The sequence below is a fragment of the Coturnix japonica genome, chromosome 1 (assembly GCF_054131305.1).
Source record: "Coturnix japonica strain WE chromosome 1, WE-NBRP24, whole genome shotgun sequence".
Classification (NCBI taxonomy): Eukaryota; Metazoa; Chordata; class Aves; order Galliformes; family Phasianidae; genus Coturnix; species Coturnix japonica.
In genome coordinates, this window is record NC_140663.1 from 124,984,627 (window position 1) to 125,006,022 (window position 21,396).

Here is a 21,396-nt window from a genome sequence, read left to right on the forward strand (position 1 = left end):
TAATGAGACTTCCTAATGAGCCTTCCTGTGAAGAGAGTGCTAGAAGGGAAAGAAAGGTAAGATAATGAAGGACATGGAATGAAAATGCAAGAAAACATGACATGATTTTAAAAGGTAAAATACATATTTTGTGAAATAATCTCTTGTTTTTTTGTTTGTTTGTTAATTTATGCTTTTTTTTTTTTTTTTTTTTTTTTTTGTGGCCTTCCTGCATGATTGCCCAAAGCTCTGGAAAATGTGATCTCATGGGATAGAGTTGCAAAAAGCTTCCCATATTAATGTATTTTAAAAAGCCACCCAAAGCTCAAACCTCACTCAGCTCCCTCTCGGCTAGTTTCTGTGTCACTGACACAGGATCCTGAATGTTGACTGATGCATGTTTGTGCCAGACTGCAATCTGCCTCAGCCAGGTTCATGTCTTTGTTTGTCACTGCTGAAAACCAGATCAATATGCAGCTTACAGCTGTTATATAAACAGATATGCACTATGACCTCCTCTCTGATTCCAGACTCTAGACTTTTATAACTCTCATAAAGATCACTTTTGAGCAGCCTCTTTTCCAATCTCTATTTGCTATGTACTCAAATATATGGCCCTGTTAGAGCCCATAATGTACAGTTTCATGACTCCCATGAGCCTTTCTACTAAAGAAACACAGTTTTAGCTCTCTTCTTTTTCCACAGGGAGACAAAAAAAGAGAACATTTCAGTCCCTCACCTCATGCCAGATCTTATCTACAGACTATCTTCTACAGTTCTTCATTGCTGGAAATAGGCAAAAACTGATGCCAGCAGAAAGAAAACCTGACCAATTTTTGCATTAATGGCCTTATTTCCACTTCTCTACAATGTAAGAACCACGTCTTTTGGTATATTGATTACAGTTTTGCTGCTGCATTCACGTGCTAAATAAATTATCTTGTAGGAAGCTACCTAACACATACAGAGCCAGTTAACTGAAGGAACAAAAACAATTTCATGTGTATTTATTTATCCGTGAAACACTATGGTACAGAAATATTCTTTCATGTGTGTGTGTGAAAATATCTAACAATAAGAAGGAGACCAGCTGTGAATTTCATGCACCAAATCTCTGCTGTCAGTATTTACAGGGACAGACTCTGCTTTCTCGAGAGCCACAACACCCCTCAGTGCAAAGCAGCAGACTTTGCAGTATCACCAAGAGCACGAGTCTGCAATCCAGGATTAGAGTTTTCCAGCTTACATCCTGAACGAGGTAAATTGGAACCAGATAGATTTATTTATGTGGGTTAGTAGAGGCTTCTTATGTGTGATAGATTTCCCACAGGAACAATTTTTGAGATAGCTGCCAAATGAAAATTGAGTGCTATGATATCATGTTTATTTACACATCTGTTATCACTGCTCTTATTTACATGAGCTTGGTCAGTTTTTTTATGTTATACAGTACAGATTCATTGTACTGTAATGAAATGTTGACACATTTCCCTTGGGAGGTGATAGTTCACACAACTTCAGAAGCTCTGAGTGCACTTCAGAGAGTGTTTTCATTAAATCCTATTCGGATATCCACCGATAGCTGCAGCCATATTCCACCTCCAAATAGTGCCAAGACAGTGAGTGAGAGTGAAATATCAAAGCTGTCATGTTAATACCTACTAATCTTTTATGATGAAAGATATTATGTTGCAGGAATGGAACAGGGAAGATAAGGAAACAATGCCTTATCATATTCATAGTATCATTACACTTGGAAAAGACAACTGTCCACAAATAGTGCCCACTGAACCACATCCCTCAGTGTCACATCCACACTGTTCTTGAACACCCCCAAAGACAGCGACTCCACCACCTCCCTGGGCAGCCTTTGCCATTGCTGCACTGCTGTTTCTGGGAAGAAATTGTTCTTAACATCCAACCCAAACCTCCCCTGGTGCAACTTGAGGTCACTACCTCTTGTCCTATCTCTGTTACCTAGGAGAAGAGGCTGACCCCTACCTTGCCACAACCTCCTTTCAGGGAGCTGTAGAGAGTGATAAGGTCTCCCCTGAGCCTCCTCTTCTCAACACTAAACAGCCCCAGTTCCCTCAGCCATTCCCCATCAGACGTATATCTATACTATTCTAAGGTTCCAGATGTTCATGTACTTACTGACTCCAGTCAGCACTAAAGATCATCTGTGACAAATTCCAGTGAAGGAATGGAGATTCCTTAAATATCCAGTTTATATATTCTAGTAAACCAAAGGCTGAGGAAGGGCATGACTGCTCTGTTAAAATATTTTGTTGTTGTAGGTATCATGAGAAGAAGTATTTACGTAAAAATGGAATGAGTCATGAGACCCAAACACACAAACACATAGTCACGACGTGAGTTTCTACCTGACTTTTTGAAAGGGGCAAAAATAAGTTTGCAGATAATTCTGATAAATATATGTCAGATTATGATAGAGATTAAAATTATGTATCTACTGAGGAAAGCAGGAAATAGACTCAGCAGCCTGATAGGTTCTTTCCTAGAATAACAGAATTACTCAGGTTGGAAAAGACCTTAAAGATCATCAAGTCCAATCATGACCTACCCGTACTACCCTAACTAACAACCCTCCACTAAATCACGTCACTGAGCACCACATTCAAATGGTTCTTAAACACATCCAGGGATGGTGACTCAATCACCTCCCTGGGAAGCCTATTCCAGGGCTTAACAACTTCTGTAAAGAAGCTTTTCTTGATATTGTCATGGTTTTGTAATTTTATAATTTTGCTATCAGTATTCCACATCATAACATCATGTAAAGCATGGATGATTTTGCTGAATGTGCAGTTCACAGAAGAAGACTACATATCCCAGAGAACATCACAGTCAGGGATAAGTCATGGGACCAGCACGCTATATAATCTTGCTCCCAGGCTGGAGCTCTCTCTCTCGAACTTCTCATGGAGTGGGAAGCGTTCCAGCTGTGTCGCCTAGAGTTCACGGTAGGCCTCTCGGTTTTCGGGGACTCTCTCTCTCTGTTTCGTTTGATTTATTAGCCTTAATTATGTTATATTATATTGTGTTAACTTGTATTCTGATATCATATTTAGTAAAATAAGGAGGAAAATCCAACCTAAACTTATGCTGGTGCAACCTGAGACCATAAGATGAGCAAAAGCCCACATGCCATGCTCATGAAAATCTGCATGGCCTACCAGAATGTGGCTTGTCTTTTATATCACTGTCACCATTGCTGAAACATACTGCTTCACTGTGCTCTCATCCACTGTTTGATCTTCACAAATGTTCAGCAAACACTGATAAATGTCAGTAGGTGCCATTTTTTCTGCATGAGGAGATCAGTGACACCCTTTTGCTTCATCTGCACTTCCATGTCAGATGCCATTGTGTTACACTGCCCCTCTGCTGCCATCTATCGCATACAACAAAATGTAATGGAATACTGGTGGGAAGGTTCACCCTCTACTGCCATACCATCACCATTTGCCTGTGATGTTATGGAACAACATCAAAACGTAGGAGGCATCGCTTTCAGAGCAGCTGTGAGATTGAATATTAAGATTGAAATAAACTCTGAATGTAAAGACCAATTTTCCTAAACAGATGTTTGCTTCTTCTTTATGAACATAAAAGAATCCCATGAATTTGATACCCCATTTGGAAACCTTCTGAATTCAATGGATGTGGAGTAAGCATCTCTGAGTTCTGAATTTGGGTACTGCAGCCAAAATCCTGACAAGCCTTTCTGTGGGTGAAAATACTGTTTTTTAAAGGATGCTTAGTTGCTGTCAGTCAGCTGAATGGGAGTGGTAGTGCTGACTCCAACAGAATCTTGGAACTGCAAGACGCTTCTAGAAAAGAATATTAGTTGTCGCAAGTGATATGAGCTCAGTGTGCTCTGCTGGGCAGCATGACTTAATTAACAGCTATAGTCATGTACAATCATCAAGAGTACATATGCCTAATTTATAGAAAATTCCTCTTAATAGAAAAATATGACTGAAGCATATAATTAAGTTTAGTGTCCATTTTAGCGGTACTGCTAATGAAAATACTGCAAGAAAAGCTATATGTGGAGATACTGTAAAGAAAATGCAATGTCCTGCTATTCAGATGGGATTCAGAAATCTGTGGTAAATTTTTACCAGCTTTTACTTCCCAGCCACTAAACTGGAGCAGTACTCTAATTTATTATAGAGAATTGCAGTTGCTTTTCTGACAGACTTCTTTACAAGACCAGTAGAAAGCAACTGTTATTCTTTGCAATAACTGGAAGTCTTGGAAGTCTTGTCCATGATGGATAATCATGGCTGCTAATAAAGACAGCAGAACTTTTGGGTAGAATTTTAACACTTTTATTTTGATAGCACAGTAGTATCAGGTGTGAAGTAATGGAAAAAATAAGCACAAGTGGTGAAGTTCTCCAACATGTAACACCCTATAAATTGATTTTCACACAGATGAAAGATGGCTTACCTTCTGTTCTGGTGGTGAAAACACTCGAGATAGAATAGACTTCTGCTGATGAATGAACAATGTGATGTAAGCGCTGACGATTTTAGATAAAATCTACTCTTAACACTACGAGCCTTAAAAACTATCAGTCACTTTTCATCAGTAGTTCTGCATCCTTATAGAAATGCTCACAACAAAACTGCTGATTAAAATATACACTATGCAGCCCTGGGCATGAGTAAACTGTATCAACAAGATGAAAGATAATCAGTCTTAAATCAACACCTGAGTGACACAGTAAGTAGGAAAGGAGAAGTTCATTCATTCATTTTTCTGCCTAGCTGACTTGGTCTAAGACTTTGAGTGGCACCTAAAACTACCAAGAGTTTGGGAAAAATGATATTCAATTTATATATATATATATATATATATATATTTATATATAATATTATATATATAATATATAATATATAATATATAATATAATATTATATATATATATATATAATATATATAATATATATATAATATTATTATATATATATATATTTTATTATTATTATTATTATTATTTGTTATTTGAGTCCCAAAGTGATACAACCAAGTAGAAATACACAGACATGAAAAATGTGACATAGAAAAATGTTTCAGAGCAGTTTTACTTCCATTTTTACCTTCTCAGACATCCCCTTCTGCTGATCTTGGGCTCACGGAGGAAGGCTCCAGTAACTATGGCTGCAGAAACATGGAGGCAAAATCCATCCAGCTGATGCGTGTTCTCCTTCAGCTCTGGTACAGCCCATGTTCAAGACAGGATGGAATCAGTTTACAAATAGTAGGAAAAAAATGTGTTGAAGAAAATCATTCTGCAGCCTCCAGAAAGAATAATGTGTCTTCAGATAACTTTGAGGATGTAAGCTGGATCGCTTGCCTTGCTTTCTTTCTACCCATTCGTGGCTAGAGACCTAACAAACCCACTTCACAGCTTCATTTCCAATTCCCCCTGGTGACCATGGCTGGCAACATGGACAGGCTGGATATGCTCATTGGCCACAAACTGATCTCTAGGCAATGTTTCCTTACTGAGAATCATTTTCAAATGGCTAATCCAACTCTGTCTGCCAAAACCTTGTTTTCTGAGACTGTAATTTCTGTGTAACTAACAAACACAGCCACAAACACTTTACTTTGATGGTTAATAAATAAATTAAAAGCAATGGATAGCTTAGAAAACAGCCTTACATCTGTTTATTTGAGTTTGATTAACTAGCCCTTTCACAGCTCATAACAGTTTTTGTTTTCCCCAGCACTCAGCAGCCCTCAGCTTCAGCTCATGTGGACAAAACTGCTCACACAGTGACGTTATTCTTCACTGCCATTGAGTTGCCATTGGTGTGCTGTCAGGCCCATGAGGAATGAAGAGCAGAGGATTACCTCATCTTGGCCGTATCAGTGGTGAAGGATGACAACTTCCCAATCCGCCTTATTTCAAATGCCTATGGGGCAGTGGGTTGCTCACATCACTGATTCCATCTGCCTTAATGATACCTTTTTTATTAGGGACAGAATCTCCAACACAGCTGGTCCCTCAAACTCACACTCAATCAGCCCACCATCTTTAAATTGCCATGGAGTAATTTCACTCTCCACTTGCAATTTGTTGTTGTTGTTGTTTTCTCTCAGCTCATGAAAACCAGCAACCAAAAAGATGTATGCTACAGTCTCAGTATCAGTGAGCAGTGGCAGCAGTGGTGATGGATAACATATGGCTCCTGAGCTTCTTCAGGTTTTCACCTGGGAGTTATTAATACTATCAAGCATACACAATCACATGTGCTGGGAGTGGGCTCTGCTGCATTGATCCAATGACAATGAGTTCAGGCATCTACTGGGAGTCAGAGACAAAGTATTCAGTGCACATCATCCAGACTGCATTTTCAAATTAAAATTGCAGCCCTTCTCATTAGGCTAATAGGCCTCAAAATGTCAGCAGGTACCCAGGAGGCCTTTTGAGCCTGAAGACAGAATCTAGATTCAAGGAGAATTTTCTGTCCGTTCATCTAACTTAGATGAGTGACTAAGGAAAGTTTTAAGACAAAATGTCAACGATGTTACCGTTACTGCATAGGGCAGTACAACTACACACTAAGAGCCTTAAATACAGGTACACTTAATCAAACGTGTGTGTGTCAGCCACAAATTATAATTTTTCTTTAAGAGAGGTTGCAAAGTATCACCTGATAATTAACTGTACAGCATTTTTGAAAACCCATTCTTGTTCATTAGCTTTGGGGGAAAAAAAAAAGAAAAAAGAATGCTTATTATTTTTTGAAAATTAAAATAAAAATAAATGGATGTTTTTAATGGTGCCAGTTAAGTTGCCTTTTCTTAAAGCTACCTGCAGTGTTTTGAGTGTCAAAAGCCATGTGTTAAGAAGCTAAATCGCTCTGTATGTTCCACTTTCCATACTCAGTTGGGATTGAGATAATTCTGACCTGCATCTCACAGGAATGGAAATCTGCCTCAAGCAATAAGTATTAAACAAAAAATCTTTCTAGCTTTAAATGCAGATAAAGCTCTTACACAGCAGTCAGTATTTCCTAATTTCAAATATCAAAAATTAACAAAACTGATTTTCAGGTCTAATTAGAGACGGGATTTGGTGGGAAACAGAAACGCATGTACAAAATAAATCGTATCATGCCGAAAGAAACACCATTGTGTTCCCAGCCTCCCAAAATAATGGTTAAACAGTTTTAGTTTATTAGGATTATAGGAAAAAAAATGTTCTGAGAATTGTAATTATTCTTATTTACGATATAACCAGATTTTGGAACTGCTTGAATTTGGTGGGGATTATAAATAAACCCTGACACCTCAAACAGAAGTTGTATTATTTTGCGTCAACAGTTCACATCCATGCTGAGTAAAATGCTGCCATCTTTTGGTTGTACTCAACAGAAACAGGTACAGAAGACCTCCAATGTGTTACCTTCACAAACACAAGCAATAGTTGCTACCTCTGCAGCAGCTGTTCTTATGTTATTGGCTATAACCCTGTTATCCTTGTCCCCAGTTATGGACAGTCACTCATAGCTACTGTACAGACTCTACACAAAAAGGGATCCTGCCCCCAAACAAACAAACAAACAAATTTAAAAATCCCGCAAACTACAACAAAACAAAGACATATAAAAAGAGACAGACAGGTGTGGAAGGTCCTTAATGGCTTTCTTTACAGGTACTGTAAGACCACCACTGGTATGGGCCTTCCCTTGGAAACAAATTTCCCTGACCAGAGATTTTTTTTCACTTCCTGAAGACATAGGGAATAGCAAGCTGAGGAGTGAGGCTCTGAAGTGAGCTCTCCGCTCAGGAGATTCCTGGGGGCTGCTGTTATGAGTAAAGGCACCCATGTGCACCTGTGTGTGTAGTGAGCCATTTGTGGTCTAGCACCTCTCCTGCCTCAGGAAATCACCTTCTGCTACTTCAATTTAAATAATATGATAGTGCCTTTCAAAGGAAAATCTACCTAACAACAGAAACCCCAATGATATAACCACAATGCACAGGTGTTTTTTTTCTCTCCTTTCTTCTTAGAATTCAATATTTTTGCTTTATATATTAAGAATGGCCCTGAGCCCTTTCCATTTTCTACTATACAAGAATGACACCTGCTGCTAGCAGAGATCTGCAGTATGCTGGAGCAAAAATACCTGTGTTTGAAACACAGCAATCCATAAATCCAGCTGGAAACCAAGCATTAGCATTTAAATATTAGCCATTCTTTTACAGGCTGATGAATAGAAAAAAATTAATTGCCTGTTCTCTTGTTAAAACGTAATTGCCAGTGGTATGCCCAACGGCAATTAATGCCTGCCCAGTACATAAATATTTCTCAGCTCTTCTTTCACACTGTCCAGGGACTCTGTCAAAAAAGCTAATGCTCACACTCATTACTTATCAGGTTGAGGATTATTCCCACATACAAAAAACTATATTTGAGACTACTGTATTAATTAACTTGGGTTGTATGTACTGGGCATTTGAAAATTGATGCTGATTTGCTTCCTGTGAGCTTCCAGAGATGCACCACAATGAACTGGTATTTTGGAGATGAACTCGAAAACAGCCATCTCAGAAATGTACTCATACCAAATACATGCATTGTTGACACAGGTATTATTCTACAGTTCTGTATTTGTGTGGTCTGGCCTTTTGCCAAACTAGTAATCTTAATCATAAAGGCTAAAGCTTAAATTTTCCACTGCTGAATGTCTACTACTGTCAAATATTGCCCCATCAGCCCAAGGCAGCAGCTACATCCAAGGAAATGCCTATTTCAGGGAGAGTGAGGTACCAGTATGTGCTTCCATGTTGCTCACAGAAACCATCTGATCACATTTGCACAACTCTACATTATCAACAAAGAGGAGAATACTTCTAGACCAGAGCCTATCTCGCTGGTTCTCAAAAAGCAGATTTTTCTGCTCAGTTGTGCTGAAGTTGCATCATTGAAAAGAATCACAGAAGCGGTTTGTGTAGTAGTAATACCTTCCCTTTGTACAGTCTTCATCTCTGACCGTTATACTATACTCCACTGGCTTAAAACACACATGTATAATAAAACTAAATACATCAGTGAGCCTTGTTCTACAGAATTGGAGTCTGCTTGCTCCCTTCATTGTGTCTTCACTTTGTGTTTACTGCCTGGGTATTCACATGGCCAATTCTGCATCAGCCACCTAGATTTACTGTGGATTTGCTGGCTGTTGCTAAAGTCAGGACATATGTTCATATGGCTGAGGTACCCGTTCTTGTTTTCCTAAGGAGGCAATGCTAACTACAGAACCTGACGAGTATTCTGCAAATCAATTTTTGCAGGATTTCAACCCTCATTCAATTACATTTTTGGCCAGGATTATCGTAAAGTCTTCAAAGCATTCTCTTAGGGATTTTTAATCACCAATGCCAAGAAAAAGCATCTGTCATCTTGCTAAAAAATCTACTTAATTTTTTACAAACCTTGGCTCTTGTATGACACGGCTGCACTTGTTGGCAGCATGTGCACATCTGCTGCAAAACCTTGTTCTACAATTAGGTCTAACATAGGAAATAGAAAGCAAATACGTATTTTGCAAATGATTCTTGGTTAAAACACACTTCTGAAATTAGAAACATTGTTAAATCCTTGTAATACTGGAAACATGGTTATTACAAATTTTTGTGTTCAAGTCATGGCTTGGGTATGCCTGGGTGACTGATACAAACTGCACAGGCAAGCATTGATGGGCAATTCACGTGAAAGGCCCATTTAATGAATGGATGCATTGTTCATGTAGAATGACAGTGAAAGTTATTGTTAGATTTTGTAGGTATTTAATAAAATTGTGGGAGACTGTATTTGGAGCCTAAGGAATGAGAGCTCTTCAAATTTCAGATAGAACAAAATGCATGCTAAGCATTGACTTTAATTTAATTAAATTCAGGTCGCTATCAGTTCTCCTGCTCAGCATGTCCTCACAGATCATCTACTAAAGGATCACAGTAAGTTAGAAGTATCAGAAAATGTTGCTTTCCCCCAGCTGTGAAAAATAAGGAACTGGCATTTTTGTGGGATATCATCTGATATTGAAAGTTTACTCTGAAAATCCAAAGTCGCATTTTAGTCCCATCATGACAGACTTGGAAGACTTGACGTTTTAGCTGAAGAAGAGTTGTATAGTCTGGGAGAGTACCAGGAGAAAAACAGCAGAATGAAAACAGCAGAGATACATGAGGGAAGCCTTATCTATCTCACAGCTATATTTTTTTGACAAAAATAGAATCTGTCTCCAACTGGGATACAGCATTTTCTAATAGAGAAGTATTTTACCAAGGGATTTGTGAACAGGGGAGAAAGGAGGTCTCCCTTTTTTAATTATAATGCTCTGGAGTCTTAATTAGGTGCACTGGGAGAGATCAGAATAACAACAGTCATAGAGCTTGAAGTCTTTAAAATTCTCTTGAGATGTTCAGTTTGTGTTGCATGAGAAATTGTGTTGCTATGCTTTGACAGACTATGCTTTGCTTTAAATTGAAAGGAAATAATCTTCTGTCTTCCAGAAAACAGAATAAGTTGATGGAAAAAGTTACCCTTCAAGGCCAATTGCTAAGAAGGAGCCCAGAATGGGACAGAAGTTTAGAAATATAGATTCTACTCCCGATTTAAATGCAGACAAATTGAGACAAGAAGTTAACCAGGTAGTAGTTTTCAGTTCTTAGTCATTATTTGAGCATTAAAGAGATTCCCCGGATGACACAAAATGTACCCTTTTTATGCATGCATATATCAGATGGGTAAATCCAGTGTCAAAAATGTTACATATAATTCAGTTTTAAAGCCTATAGAAAATTCAACTTGATTTAACTTCTAAGTCTTCCAGATTTGCTTACACTATTTGACTTCTTTTAAATTGCCTTTTTAGAAAAAAGTGCATTGTGAAATAAGTAGCTTTAAGCTTCTTTTGTAGTTTACATGGGTCAATATTAACTGGGTTCATATACGAATTAACTTTAAATAAGTGCTAGTGTTTGTAAATGAATGTTTATGATGTTCGCAGATCCAAATGAACCAGAAACTAGAGATTCAAGTAAGAAAAAAAGTTTGATAAGAACTCTTGAAAAGTTTGATAAGTCTCTCGAAAGAGAGAAAATAGCTCTTCACCTACCTCAGCTCAAGAAAAGATCTCATTGGATATCGGGAATCTCATCAGTTTTGTTCCCTTCCCATTGCCCAGGAGAAAAAAAAGTTTCTCCAGGATATATTAGACTAGAAAATGGTGCAAGGAACAGTGAAGATCTCTGATTCTGTGTCTTAGCCTCCTGCATCCCTAAGACGTTGGTAAAGCCCTGGAGGTGAAAGAGAGTCTTAAATCAGATAAATGCCAGTGGCAAGTGAGAACTGTTGGATGGTAGGATGGGTGACTGAAGAAGCAGCTGTAGCAGACAGAGGCTGTTAGGACTGTCATTTAAGGACAGAGTTGATTGCTGGGTACACAACGAACAGCTGTGTTTGTAGGAGCTAAATTTGGAACAGTGAGCATCACAAATATTTTATCTCTCTCTGTTGCTTGCAGGCACACACCTACCTCCAGAAGGGCAATGCAAGCTGAGGGCTCATCTAATCAAGCCTTCATTAAAAAGTCCTTTTTGCCTGAGGAAGCTCGATATGGCTTTCAAGCCTTCAAAAAACTCTTCAAAATAACAATGGAAAATCCTGGTTTTGTCCCATCTAATTGGAAGTGAGGGATCCAACAGATTGTGGAAGGAGAAAGAAATGCCTGTAAACCATTTTCATAGGGAATCTGCTGACAGTACAACAGGATGGAGAACATCCCTAAGAGACTTATGCTGGGGAGAGGCTCTGCCAGCCAAATGCAAATATATAAAGGCACCTGTCCTTTACAGTCATTTGACCTTTTTTTCTATGTCTTTGCAGGATTCACTGGTTATCCTTTGGCTTCCCAAGGAAACAAGAGAGTGATGACATGAGTGGTTTAGAGGATGAAGTTGAAGCAAGTATTTATGAAAATGTCACACTGCAGACTGAGTAGTTTGTATTCACTATAACCTTCAGAAAGAAAACTACTGGAAAGAGAAAAAATCTCTCCTGTATCTAAGTCTGCATCTCAGATGTGCAGTGAGGTGCCTCTGAAGTTAGAGAATTTTCATCACTGGGACTAACTAGAAAAAGAAAAGGGTACATTACCGCAGTTAGTGTATGAACGCCAGTCAGTATGGAGTCAGGGACCAGCTGAGATCTTCAGTTTGGTACCAGACCCTGGGAAATGCTTCTCTGTCTTACATGTATCTTCACATATCTGTAGCTGAACACAACATCAGCTGATTGTGATTGAGAAATTCATCATATAGTCATCTCTGAGCCTCGGGTAATCAGAGATGCCAGAAGAGCACCTTTTGGAGACTCACACTTCTCTAGACTGGCAGAAAGGTGTAGAACAGGATACTCAGTGATGTCTCAAAACACACAAAATACCTGTGTTCAGAAAAATGAACAGAAAGGTTGCTTTTAGCTAAAGAAAACTGAGTTCAACTCATAAATTCTGCACTGGTTTAAAAGACATAAATCAATCTTTCTTCACACTTACCAGAATGTTTATTTCTTCTGGTGGTGGTTTTATCACAGTATCACGATCTCGTGCGGGTTGGAAGGGACCTTAGAGATCATCGAGTCCAACCCCTGGGATTCGAGCCCCTGTGTAGCAGAGCGGCACTTCTACCACTTGTGCCACAGGGGGGATTCGAACCCGGGCCTCCGGTGCTGCAAGCGGCATTCCTACCACTGCGCCAAAGGGGCACATCATAAGTCTTCTCTCATTCCAAAACTGAAATGACTGCATTTTTGTTTCTAACCCTAAATTTTAGTAGCTGCTTTCAGAGTCTCATCATCATCATCATATGCTTTGAGCAGAATACAGAGATGATGAGCAATTTCAGTTTTGGACTCACATCAGCTATTCTCTCTCCAAACTCACAAACTGTGAAATCTGTACCATCCAGAACATCTAAATGTGGAATTGAAGCCATGCATTTGTCTTTTGCTGCCATGTTTTATAAGTAAAAACAACTAGCTGGGGGTTTCAACCCATGGACTACAAGATCTTTGGTTTCACTGCCAGTATTCACTGGTAAATACCTTTACAGTAAGGTTTTTAAGAATTACAAATGATTGCAGCTGTGGATGGACAGTTTTCCTTTCTTTTCTTTGTGTTTTCTCCTTGTTTCATCACTGTCGTGAAAAACAAAATGAACCTAATAATATCAAAACAGCTTCCTGTTGAAGCTGTGCTTCTATGGTAGAGACATTTGCCACCACTGTTCATTGTCACTGTCTCAGACTGTACAACGTATATAAGCATATCAATGCTGCCACTCCATCATTATGAGTTGACCCAATGAAATTGTGATGACTGGAGCAAATCTGAAATCTTTGTAGTGAAAACAGGGAAAGAGTCAGGAAACACTTTGTCTTTAGAGAACAACAGAAGAGATGTTACCTCTAGGGCTCAACTGATTCTGAAGAAGGATAAAGTCAAGAACAAAATGCAAAACATAATGATCTGGACTAAGTCTTTCTCAGAGAGAACTGTAGAAGTTACAGTGATTATAGCTGAAGACAATAAAAACAGTCCCAATGCGAACATAAGAAAATAATGTAAATATCTCTTACATTCTTGCGAATTGAAGGGTGGCTGCTGAAAGTAGGATGCTACTATTCTATAGATGAACTGCTCTCAACAGATCTTGTAATCAGAGAATATCTCAAGCTGGAAGGGACCCATATGGATCTTCAAGTCCAACTCCTGCCTCCAGAAGGCATCACACAAACATGGTTCCTCATCCCTGGCTTGGTTCTTACACACTGGTGCACAGCCAGGCTCTGACTTGCTGTGCAACTCCAGCTGCTACAGAGAGGGCACTTGGGGTGGTGAAAGACAGTACAGATGTACTTATTTGACTGTCACACTGGGGGAACATCACTGGTGTTCCCAGTATTGCTTCTACTTGACTCATTTACTGTCCTTTCTTCTGAATGATATTACAGATGTAGCAAAACTCACATGCTTGCTTGGAAGCAGGAGGCAGCCAGAAAATCCATGGGATGTTGTGGCATTCCCTATAAGGAGTTCAAATCAAAAATCCTAATTTAGTTCCTTTAGCAACACCAGAACCAACCCCAAACAGATGCCATCCAGAACATGCCAATTAGTAATATCAGCAAATTTCCTGGGATCAGAATCACTAAAGCAAAGGGAGATTCACAAAAATGAATCAAGCATGTAACTGCCCGATGATTTCTTTGTACTGACAAGTTTTTTGTCTGATACAACTTACTTTTTAAAAGCTTCCAAGTTGGTAGTAATAAATAGCAGTAGGTACATTCCTGATTTATTTCATTAAACAATTCTTGGTTTATTTCACAAAGTAGCTTAATTTATACTGAATTTTTGAGCAAAATATTGTTATTAACACAAAAAGTGACACCCAAGGGTTCTCCACTCAGCTTCCACAGCATCATATTTGCTTGGCTCTTTAATGACAGGCACACCAGTTTGTCATCTTTAAGCCCGAGGAGTAGAAAAAGCTGGCAAGTGTAACTAAACAAAAGGTTACATCGGCTGAAGTGGAATATTATGGCCAGCACAATTACTTTCCAGGCTTTACCTGTGGTCTGTGAATTTGAGGCTCTTAAGAAGCCCAGCAAGAACCAGAGCTACGAGATGCCCTGCTATCCCGTTGCGTGTCTTTGTCCCCAACCTAGGAAAGGACGAGGAGGAGGAGGACGAGGAGGAGACAGCAGGCGGGGCTTACCAGCCGCTTCCACCCAGTGGAAAGCGAGTGCCGTGCCGCCAGCAGCCCCGCCAGCCGCCGCTTCCCAAGCGCGGAGCATCACCCTGTGCTCGCCTGCTGCGCTGGACACAGGTGGGAGCTGATGTGATGTGGTTGCTCTGCGTGCCGGATACAGGTGGGTTGTCTGCTTTTCTGTGTCGTTCCCACAAAGAAGTGTCAAAAGTTTGTGCTCTGCTGTTAGAACTGGAATTTCTGTGGGAAAGTGTGCATGGAGGGGTTGCTTTAGTTTTTAAAACATCAGCTAAAAGTAGTTTCTACTCTTTTTGTACGCTGTTCTCCCAGTCAGAATATTCACTCAACACTGTAACTCGAAGGTGGTGAATCTCATAGTGTGTATTCTGTATTGTATTGGTTTTCTTCTCATGTTTGTCCTTTTTCATAACTGCTAATTGCTATGAGCATATCCGTGAGCATGCAGGAGGTCTTCACATAGATGACAGGTTCTGGGAGCTGAGAGATAACTAAACTCCCAGAGCATGGAGCCTCCTCTGTTTCTTTATCACTTAACAAGTCCTGCTTTGTGATTTATAGCATGGAGAGCACAGTTCAGAATAGATCATAGAATCGTTTGAGTTGGAGACCTTTAAAGATCTTCTCATCCAACTGCCCTGCAATGAACAGGGACACCTGAAGCTATTGTAGGGTGCTCAAAGCTTGGTCCAGCCTGACCTGGTCAGAAATGGAAGTGTTGTGAGGTCCCATACATTACCCTTCTTTGAAATCTGACAAAACAAAACTGAAGTAATTTGGTTGTTGATGCTTCTCATTAAAAACAATGCAGTTCCACATTGAAAGTCAAGGTGTGGTATATACAGACTTAAACTTAGTCCTGTTCCTCTACCCCTGCATCCAATTAAATTAAGCACCGCATACCCATAACTAAGACATTGGGTCCAGCAGTGTATGCCCACTTCATAACATTTCAGCTGGGATTGTCTTTGAGACAACTGTGAATATGTTTTAGATTATAACTCTTGAGTAGAAAGCTGAGCTCATAAATGAAGGAAAAACCTCTCTTATAATTGATTTTAATATTAACAGCAAGCTGATTAAGTCTGTGTGCATATCTATACATAAGTGATTTCTTTTAGCTATACCACAAGAGAATAGCATAAATATAGTGTGAGAGTAATGTAACTTGTTAAAAGAATTACTGTGAAGTTTGATTTTACTAATCTTACACAATTTTATGTGCTGTGAAATATCGAAAGCGAATTAAGCAACATTTTTGACATGCTGCACAACTTTGCAAGGGATGATGGTCAAGAATGTGCCAATAGAAATAAAGAAGGAGTTAATTTAAAAAACAATCCGAAACCCTGAAGCTTGTCTGTCCTACGCACTGTTCAGTTAATGCTTATTTTTGCTCAAAGAGGAGGTGGAAAAGCAGCTTCACTGGTGTAGGTTATCGCTCACACTAATGTGTGTTGGCAGGGGCAAACATAAGCCGGACACTCTCACTACCAGTGCATGTATTTTCAGAATATAACATCTGAGATGACATTTTCCGAAACACTTTTTCTTTCTTTCTGACAGCTTCAGGGAGCAGTGCAAGCAGTGATGGGTGTCTGTTTTGCTGTATCTTTAAATTACTAATGTCAGAATTGGTTATCAAACAGCCTTTTTAATAACTGGTGATATTAAACAAACTTTGGTCCTCTGTCACCTGGATGTACATTTTGTGTCACTTTGGGTATGTTTTCAGTCCCGCATGAACTATTTCAAGGAGATAATCTGGTTGCTCATTTATTTGTTTCAAATACAACTGTAGCCTTTAAGTATTTATTTAAGTAGAATCAGGAGGGTTAGATAGGGTTCAGCACTGGACATCCCTCAAGTTGCTAGAAACAGGGTCTGTTTGGGGTGTTCTGCTGGAGCTTGGAGACTGGCAGCACAGCAGGTCACTTGTAAGATGGTGTGGTAAAGAGCAACACCCATAAGGCAAGCAGTGTGTCTGGAGGAGGAAGAAAACAAGCGAAACTTCAAGCATGCAAGCCCACCTTCAGGTGTTTTTCAGTAGTGTGTTAGCACCAACTAGATGCTAATATCAGGTAACAATTAGACCAGTTCGTTCAAGGAAGGGATGTGTCTGGGAGTTTGGTGTCTATTGAAATCTGAATTTGGCTTGTTCTTTATTTAAAGGTGTAAAAACCTTACTTCTTATTACTACTAAGTTCTTTTACTGCAAAGAGACTTGCACACCACCCAGATCTTGAGGTGTTTCTTTCTGCAGGCTCCTGTCTCTTCAGTTCTCCTGAGTCTTTTCAGACCATTCCTTTTAGTCACCTTTCAATTTCAAATGGCCACGTGGTTTGACCATGTCTCAGCTCACATGGTGTGTCTTACCTTTATAAAATGATATGCTACACTGATGTACAAGGCACTGCTCCTTTTCTCTGAGCACCAAGATGCCAATGCTTGGCACACCATGACATAACCCGCTGCACTGAAGCCAGATGGATTGCGGGCTGCCCCTTGCAAGCTCCTGTCCTGTGGTTAGAGGAGAAAGAGTCATGGAACATCTTGGGTAGGAAGGGACCCCAAATCATCTAGTTTGAGCACTGTGATGTATCTGTAGGTATCCCTGTTCATTGCAGGGGAGTTGGACTACATGTCCTCTTGCAACTCAAATGAGTCTATGATTTGATGATTCTAATTCCCGCCCATGGCAGAGCTGCCCCCCAGCAGCTCAGGCCACCCACAGCCCCATCCAAACTGGCCTTCAGTTCCTCCAGGGATGGGGCACCACTGCTTCTCACCACCCTATGAGCAAAGAATTTCTTCCAAATATTCAATCTTAATCTACCCACTATTGGTTTAAAGCTGTCAGCCCTTGTTTTGTCACTACACTCACTGATAATCACAACACTCCATGATAAAGGAGAAAAAACTGGGCTTTGCGTTCACGCTTGGTGTAGGACTGAATTGCAGTCAGTTGAATGCTACCCAGAGAATAAATGTCCTTTTTACAAACTCTGTAAATATGAATATTTAATATGCCTCTAAGAATGTGCATAGAATCACAGAATCACCAAGGCTGGAGAAGACCTCCAAGACCATCCATTCCAACCATCCACCTGCCACAAATATTACCCCACTAAACCATGTCCCTCAGTGCAACATATGAGCATATTTAGTAACTGTGTATGAAAGACCTATATATTATTATTTATATTTTGATGTTAATAGAGATATGTGTATATAAAGTTACTCATATTTTTAAGGGCATTGTAGCCTATGTCTAACTGTGGTGCTTTAATGATAACATTATCCTGCAATAATTCAAACCCTTGATTTTTGATTATTCTGTTGAATGTAATTCCCACATATAAATATTTACTATGGCACACTGTAATCTTTGCTACAGATTATCTAGACATAACCAGTTCAGTTTTTTGGGGGAAAAAATGCATCTGTGCAAATTAATCTGTGTAAATCAGACTTAAGTCTCTCCAAATTTTGAAGCCAGATTCAGCATTATGGCTTTGAGAGGAGCAGATATGACTGACCTTACTTGAATTCCTCAATAAACAGCCACATGCAAACGGATTAGACAAAACTGTCTCAGAAATAAAGGGGAAAAAATAGTTTAGTAATAGCAAGGGCATAAGGAGGATTATTAAAAAGGAAATCTACAAATGCTAGTAGAGAGAATTTCAAGTGTTTTTCCTCTTAGATATGCCACTTGAGACCCTTACCAATCTAAATTACCGTGTGTTTCCTAAATGGGGAGGGGGGGGATCTAGGGGGAAAGAAGGTAGAAAGCATCAGCTTTTTGAGTTCAGAGTGGCCAGTGTGAAGGTTTGCAAAATGTACATAACGCTTTTATCATTTTCACATCACAAGACAGATTTAAGGCAGATCATCTATATTATCTTCCGAATCACTGCAGCAGCGTCTTTACCACAGTGACTTCGTGAAGTTAGGGAAATAGTTATAACAAATACTTGCCACAGACATTCACCATGTCAAAAAGCTGTGATTGAAGAAGCAAAACAAACCTCTGTATCTTCAGTAAACACTAATGAGCTCTCACCTTTCCAGCTGGTTAACACATCATATATTTACTTATTTTCACAAGACAGTTTGCAAAAAGCAATAGTTAGGAGTAATGTAGAAGATGCCACATTTTGAAATGTATCTAATTGTGTCTCCTAAAAGAAAAGTTTTTGTGCTTTCAGCTTATGCATTTTGTTCCAAGCAGTGGGAAATCCTACGTGCACCCCAATCTCCATTTTTATAGCAGTATTGGTGCAGAGTTCGCCTGCAACCATGCGGGAAACTTGCTAACCAGTTACGCATCCACATTAAGCATGCTGCTGTTGCTGCACAGAATACACATTCGTTGTATTCACTGTGTGTGGCTATACAAATTCACATTTGTGGTGGGAGAGAGATGTGAAGCTCAGGGTGTTTGTCTGCTTTATAAATAATGAAGAAGAACACCTGTCCACTGGTAGATGTGGGAGAAGTGAAACTGATATATTAGCTTTGCCAACCTTTATAAGCACCTGAGAGCCACAGAGACTGCACTTGAAATTATTCTTTCTGGGCAGAGAAATACTTTCCCTCCTGAAAAAAATGTGGTTGTAATTAAATTCTAGCCAAGACTAAAACTTCACTTGGTGCATTAACTTGGCACAGAAGATGATACAGATTTCTCCCCTGGGAAGCTATGGTGAAAGATATGTATCACAAGCATTTTTTTCCTCTGAGAAACTTTACTAGAAAGGTCTGAACAGCCTTTTCCATGAGAAACTTAGAACTGGGGAAGAAGTGTTTAAAATAGACAAGCCACAAATGATTTTTCTATTGAAAATCAGAGTGAAAACTGAAAAGTCTGAGAAATTTTCGTTGAAGTTAAAGAGGGAGATGCTGTAACTGAATCATATATCAGCTCTGTTCTTAATATGGAAAGGGTTGTTTTGTTTTTACCATTTTTATTAGATATGGATGTTGGCAGCCCTGCCTGTGGCAGGGGGTTGTAGCTTTATGATCCTAGAGGTCCCTTCCAACCCAAGCGATTCTATGATTCTGTGATTCTATGATTCTGTGATTCTATGATTCTGTGATTCTATGATTTGTTTTCTCTCTCTTTTTTTCTTCAGAAACAACAGTGGCTGCTGTTGGTAGGAGGGTCTCCCATTTGCTCTGAAAGAGGCCATGTCAAAGCACCCTTTTAAGACACCTTCCAGTTTAAGTGACAAAAAAGATCATCTAAGATGATCCAATTTTTTAAAAATAAAGATGAATTTGAGATCACTGCTTGGTTTTCATGCACTGGAACCCCATCCAGATCTGACCACTGAAAGGAAATGCAGGAAATTATTCCTCGGATGAGTGAAGATAGATTGGAAGAATCCTGAAATGATTTGACCTGTAATGGAGGGATGCTTCTGTGAAACTGCCAGAGGACTTCAGCATAGGACACCTGGTGTCTCTGCCCTCATCAACCTGTGGCAAAGTCCGAAATGAACCACACTTGGACGTATAACCTGAGCTTTGGTACACCTACAGATTCTGTTGAGCCAAGAGCTGGACTCTCACGAAATGGGCACACAGTAGCAGCTGTTTTTCTTGGATTAATCTTGTTTTTTGGTTTCCTCAATAACTTGATTGTCCTCATCCTCTTCTGCAAGTTCAAAACCCTCCGTAACCCTGTCAACATGCTCCTCCTGAACATCAGTATCAGTGACATGTTAGTGTGCGTCTCAGGCACTACCCTGAGTTTTGCATCCAACATCCATGGCAAATGGATTGGAGGGGAGCATGGCTGTAGGTGGTATGGCTTTGTCAATTCCTGCTTTGGTAAGAATTCAATGATAATTCTCTCATACTATTCTTTTCAATTGAAGTGAATGAAGCAAGTCAGTGAGTTAGCTGCTGTGTGGTTAAAAAGAGCTATGCTTTGGTTTCCTTGTTACAGTAAAACAGAAGTGAAATTCATGGTGTAAAGCATTTTAACTGAAGGCTTTATAAAATAGCAGAGAGCTGACAAATATTCCTTAACACATCTGATTCTTCAAATAACTTATTTAAGAGCTAAAAGTGGCATCTATAAAGAGGAATTCCTTCTGGAATAAGGAATCAGAACAGAGTGTGTGAACAGAATGTGTGCCAACAGCAAACAGTCCCTTCAGCACTGCTTCTATCACAAACAAAGCCTCATGAAAGTCCTCCATGTGTCATCTGTAATTATCTATTGATCTATAACATGAATTCCCTTTTGTCCCAGATAATGACAGTTTTTATCATTAGATGCTTTCCATTCTCCCCCAAAGCAAAATCTTTATTTGAAAATTACATCATGCAAATTCAATAACAAATTAAGTCATGGATCTAGATGTCAGGAATGCTCAAACTGTGCATCAAAGCTGTAGATAAATAGTATCTTTGCATCCTTTTTCTGTCCAGATAAAACATTTCCCACAACAAGCTTTTGCTGTGTTAGATTTACATTCTTCAGTTAAAGTCATTATATTATTTAAATTACAAAAAAGATAAAACAGAAGAAAGAACAGATGACAACCATTGTCTGAGATGGCT

The 21,396-nt window shown here is 39.3% G+C and overlaps 1 protein-coding gene across 1 annotated transcript in view; it reads left to right on the forward strand.

Annotated features, from left to right (window-relative positions):
• The first annotated feature begins 14,814 nt into the window (after positions 1–14,814).
• The window catches only part of LOC107306547 (pinopsin-like), an 86,854-nt gene continuing 80,272 nt past the window's right edge, over positions 14,815–21,396 (forward strand). Inside the window, exons 1-2 of the mRNA XM_015849804.3 lie at positions 14,815–14,965; positions 19,959–20,658. Of these exons, the coding sequence (XP_015705290.1) occupies positions 20,322–20,658 (337 nt within the window). The 5' untranslated portion in view covers positions 14,815–14,965; positions 19,959–20,321. The remainder of the gene's footprint in view (positions 14,966–19,958; positions 20,659–21,396) is intronic.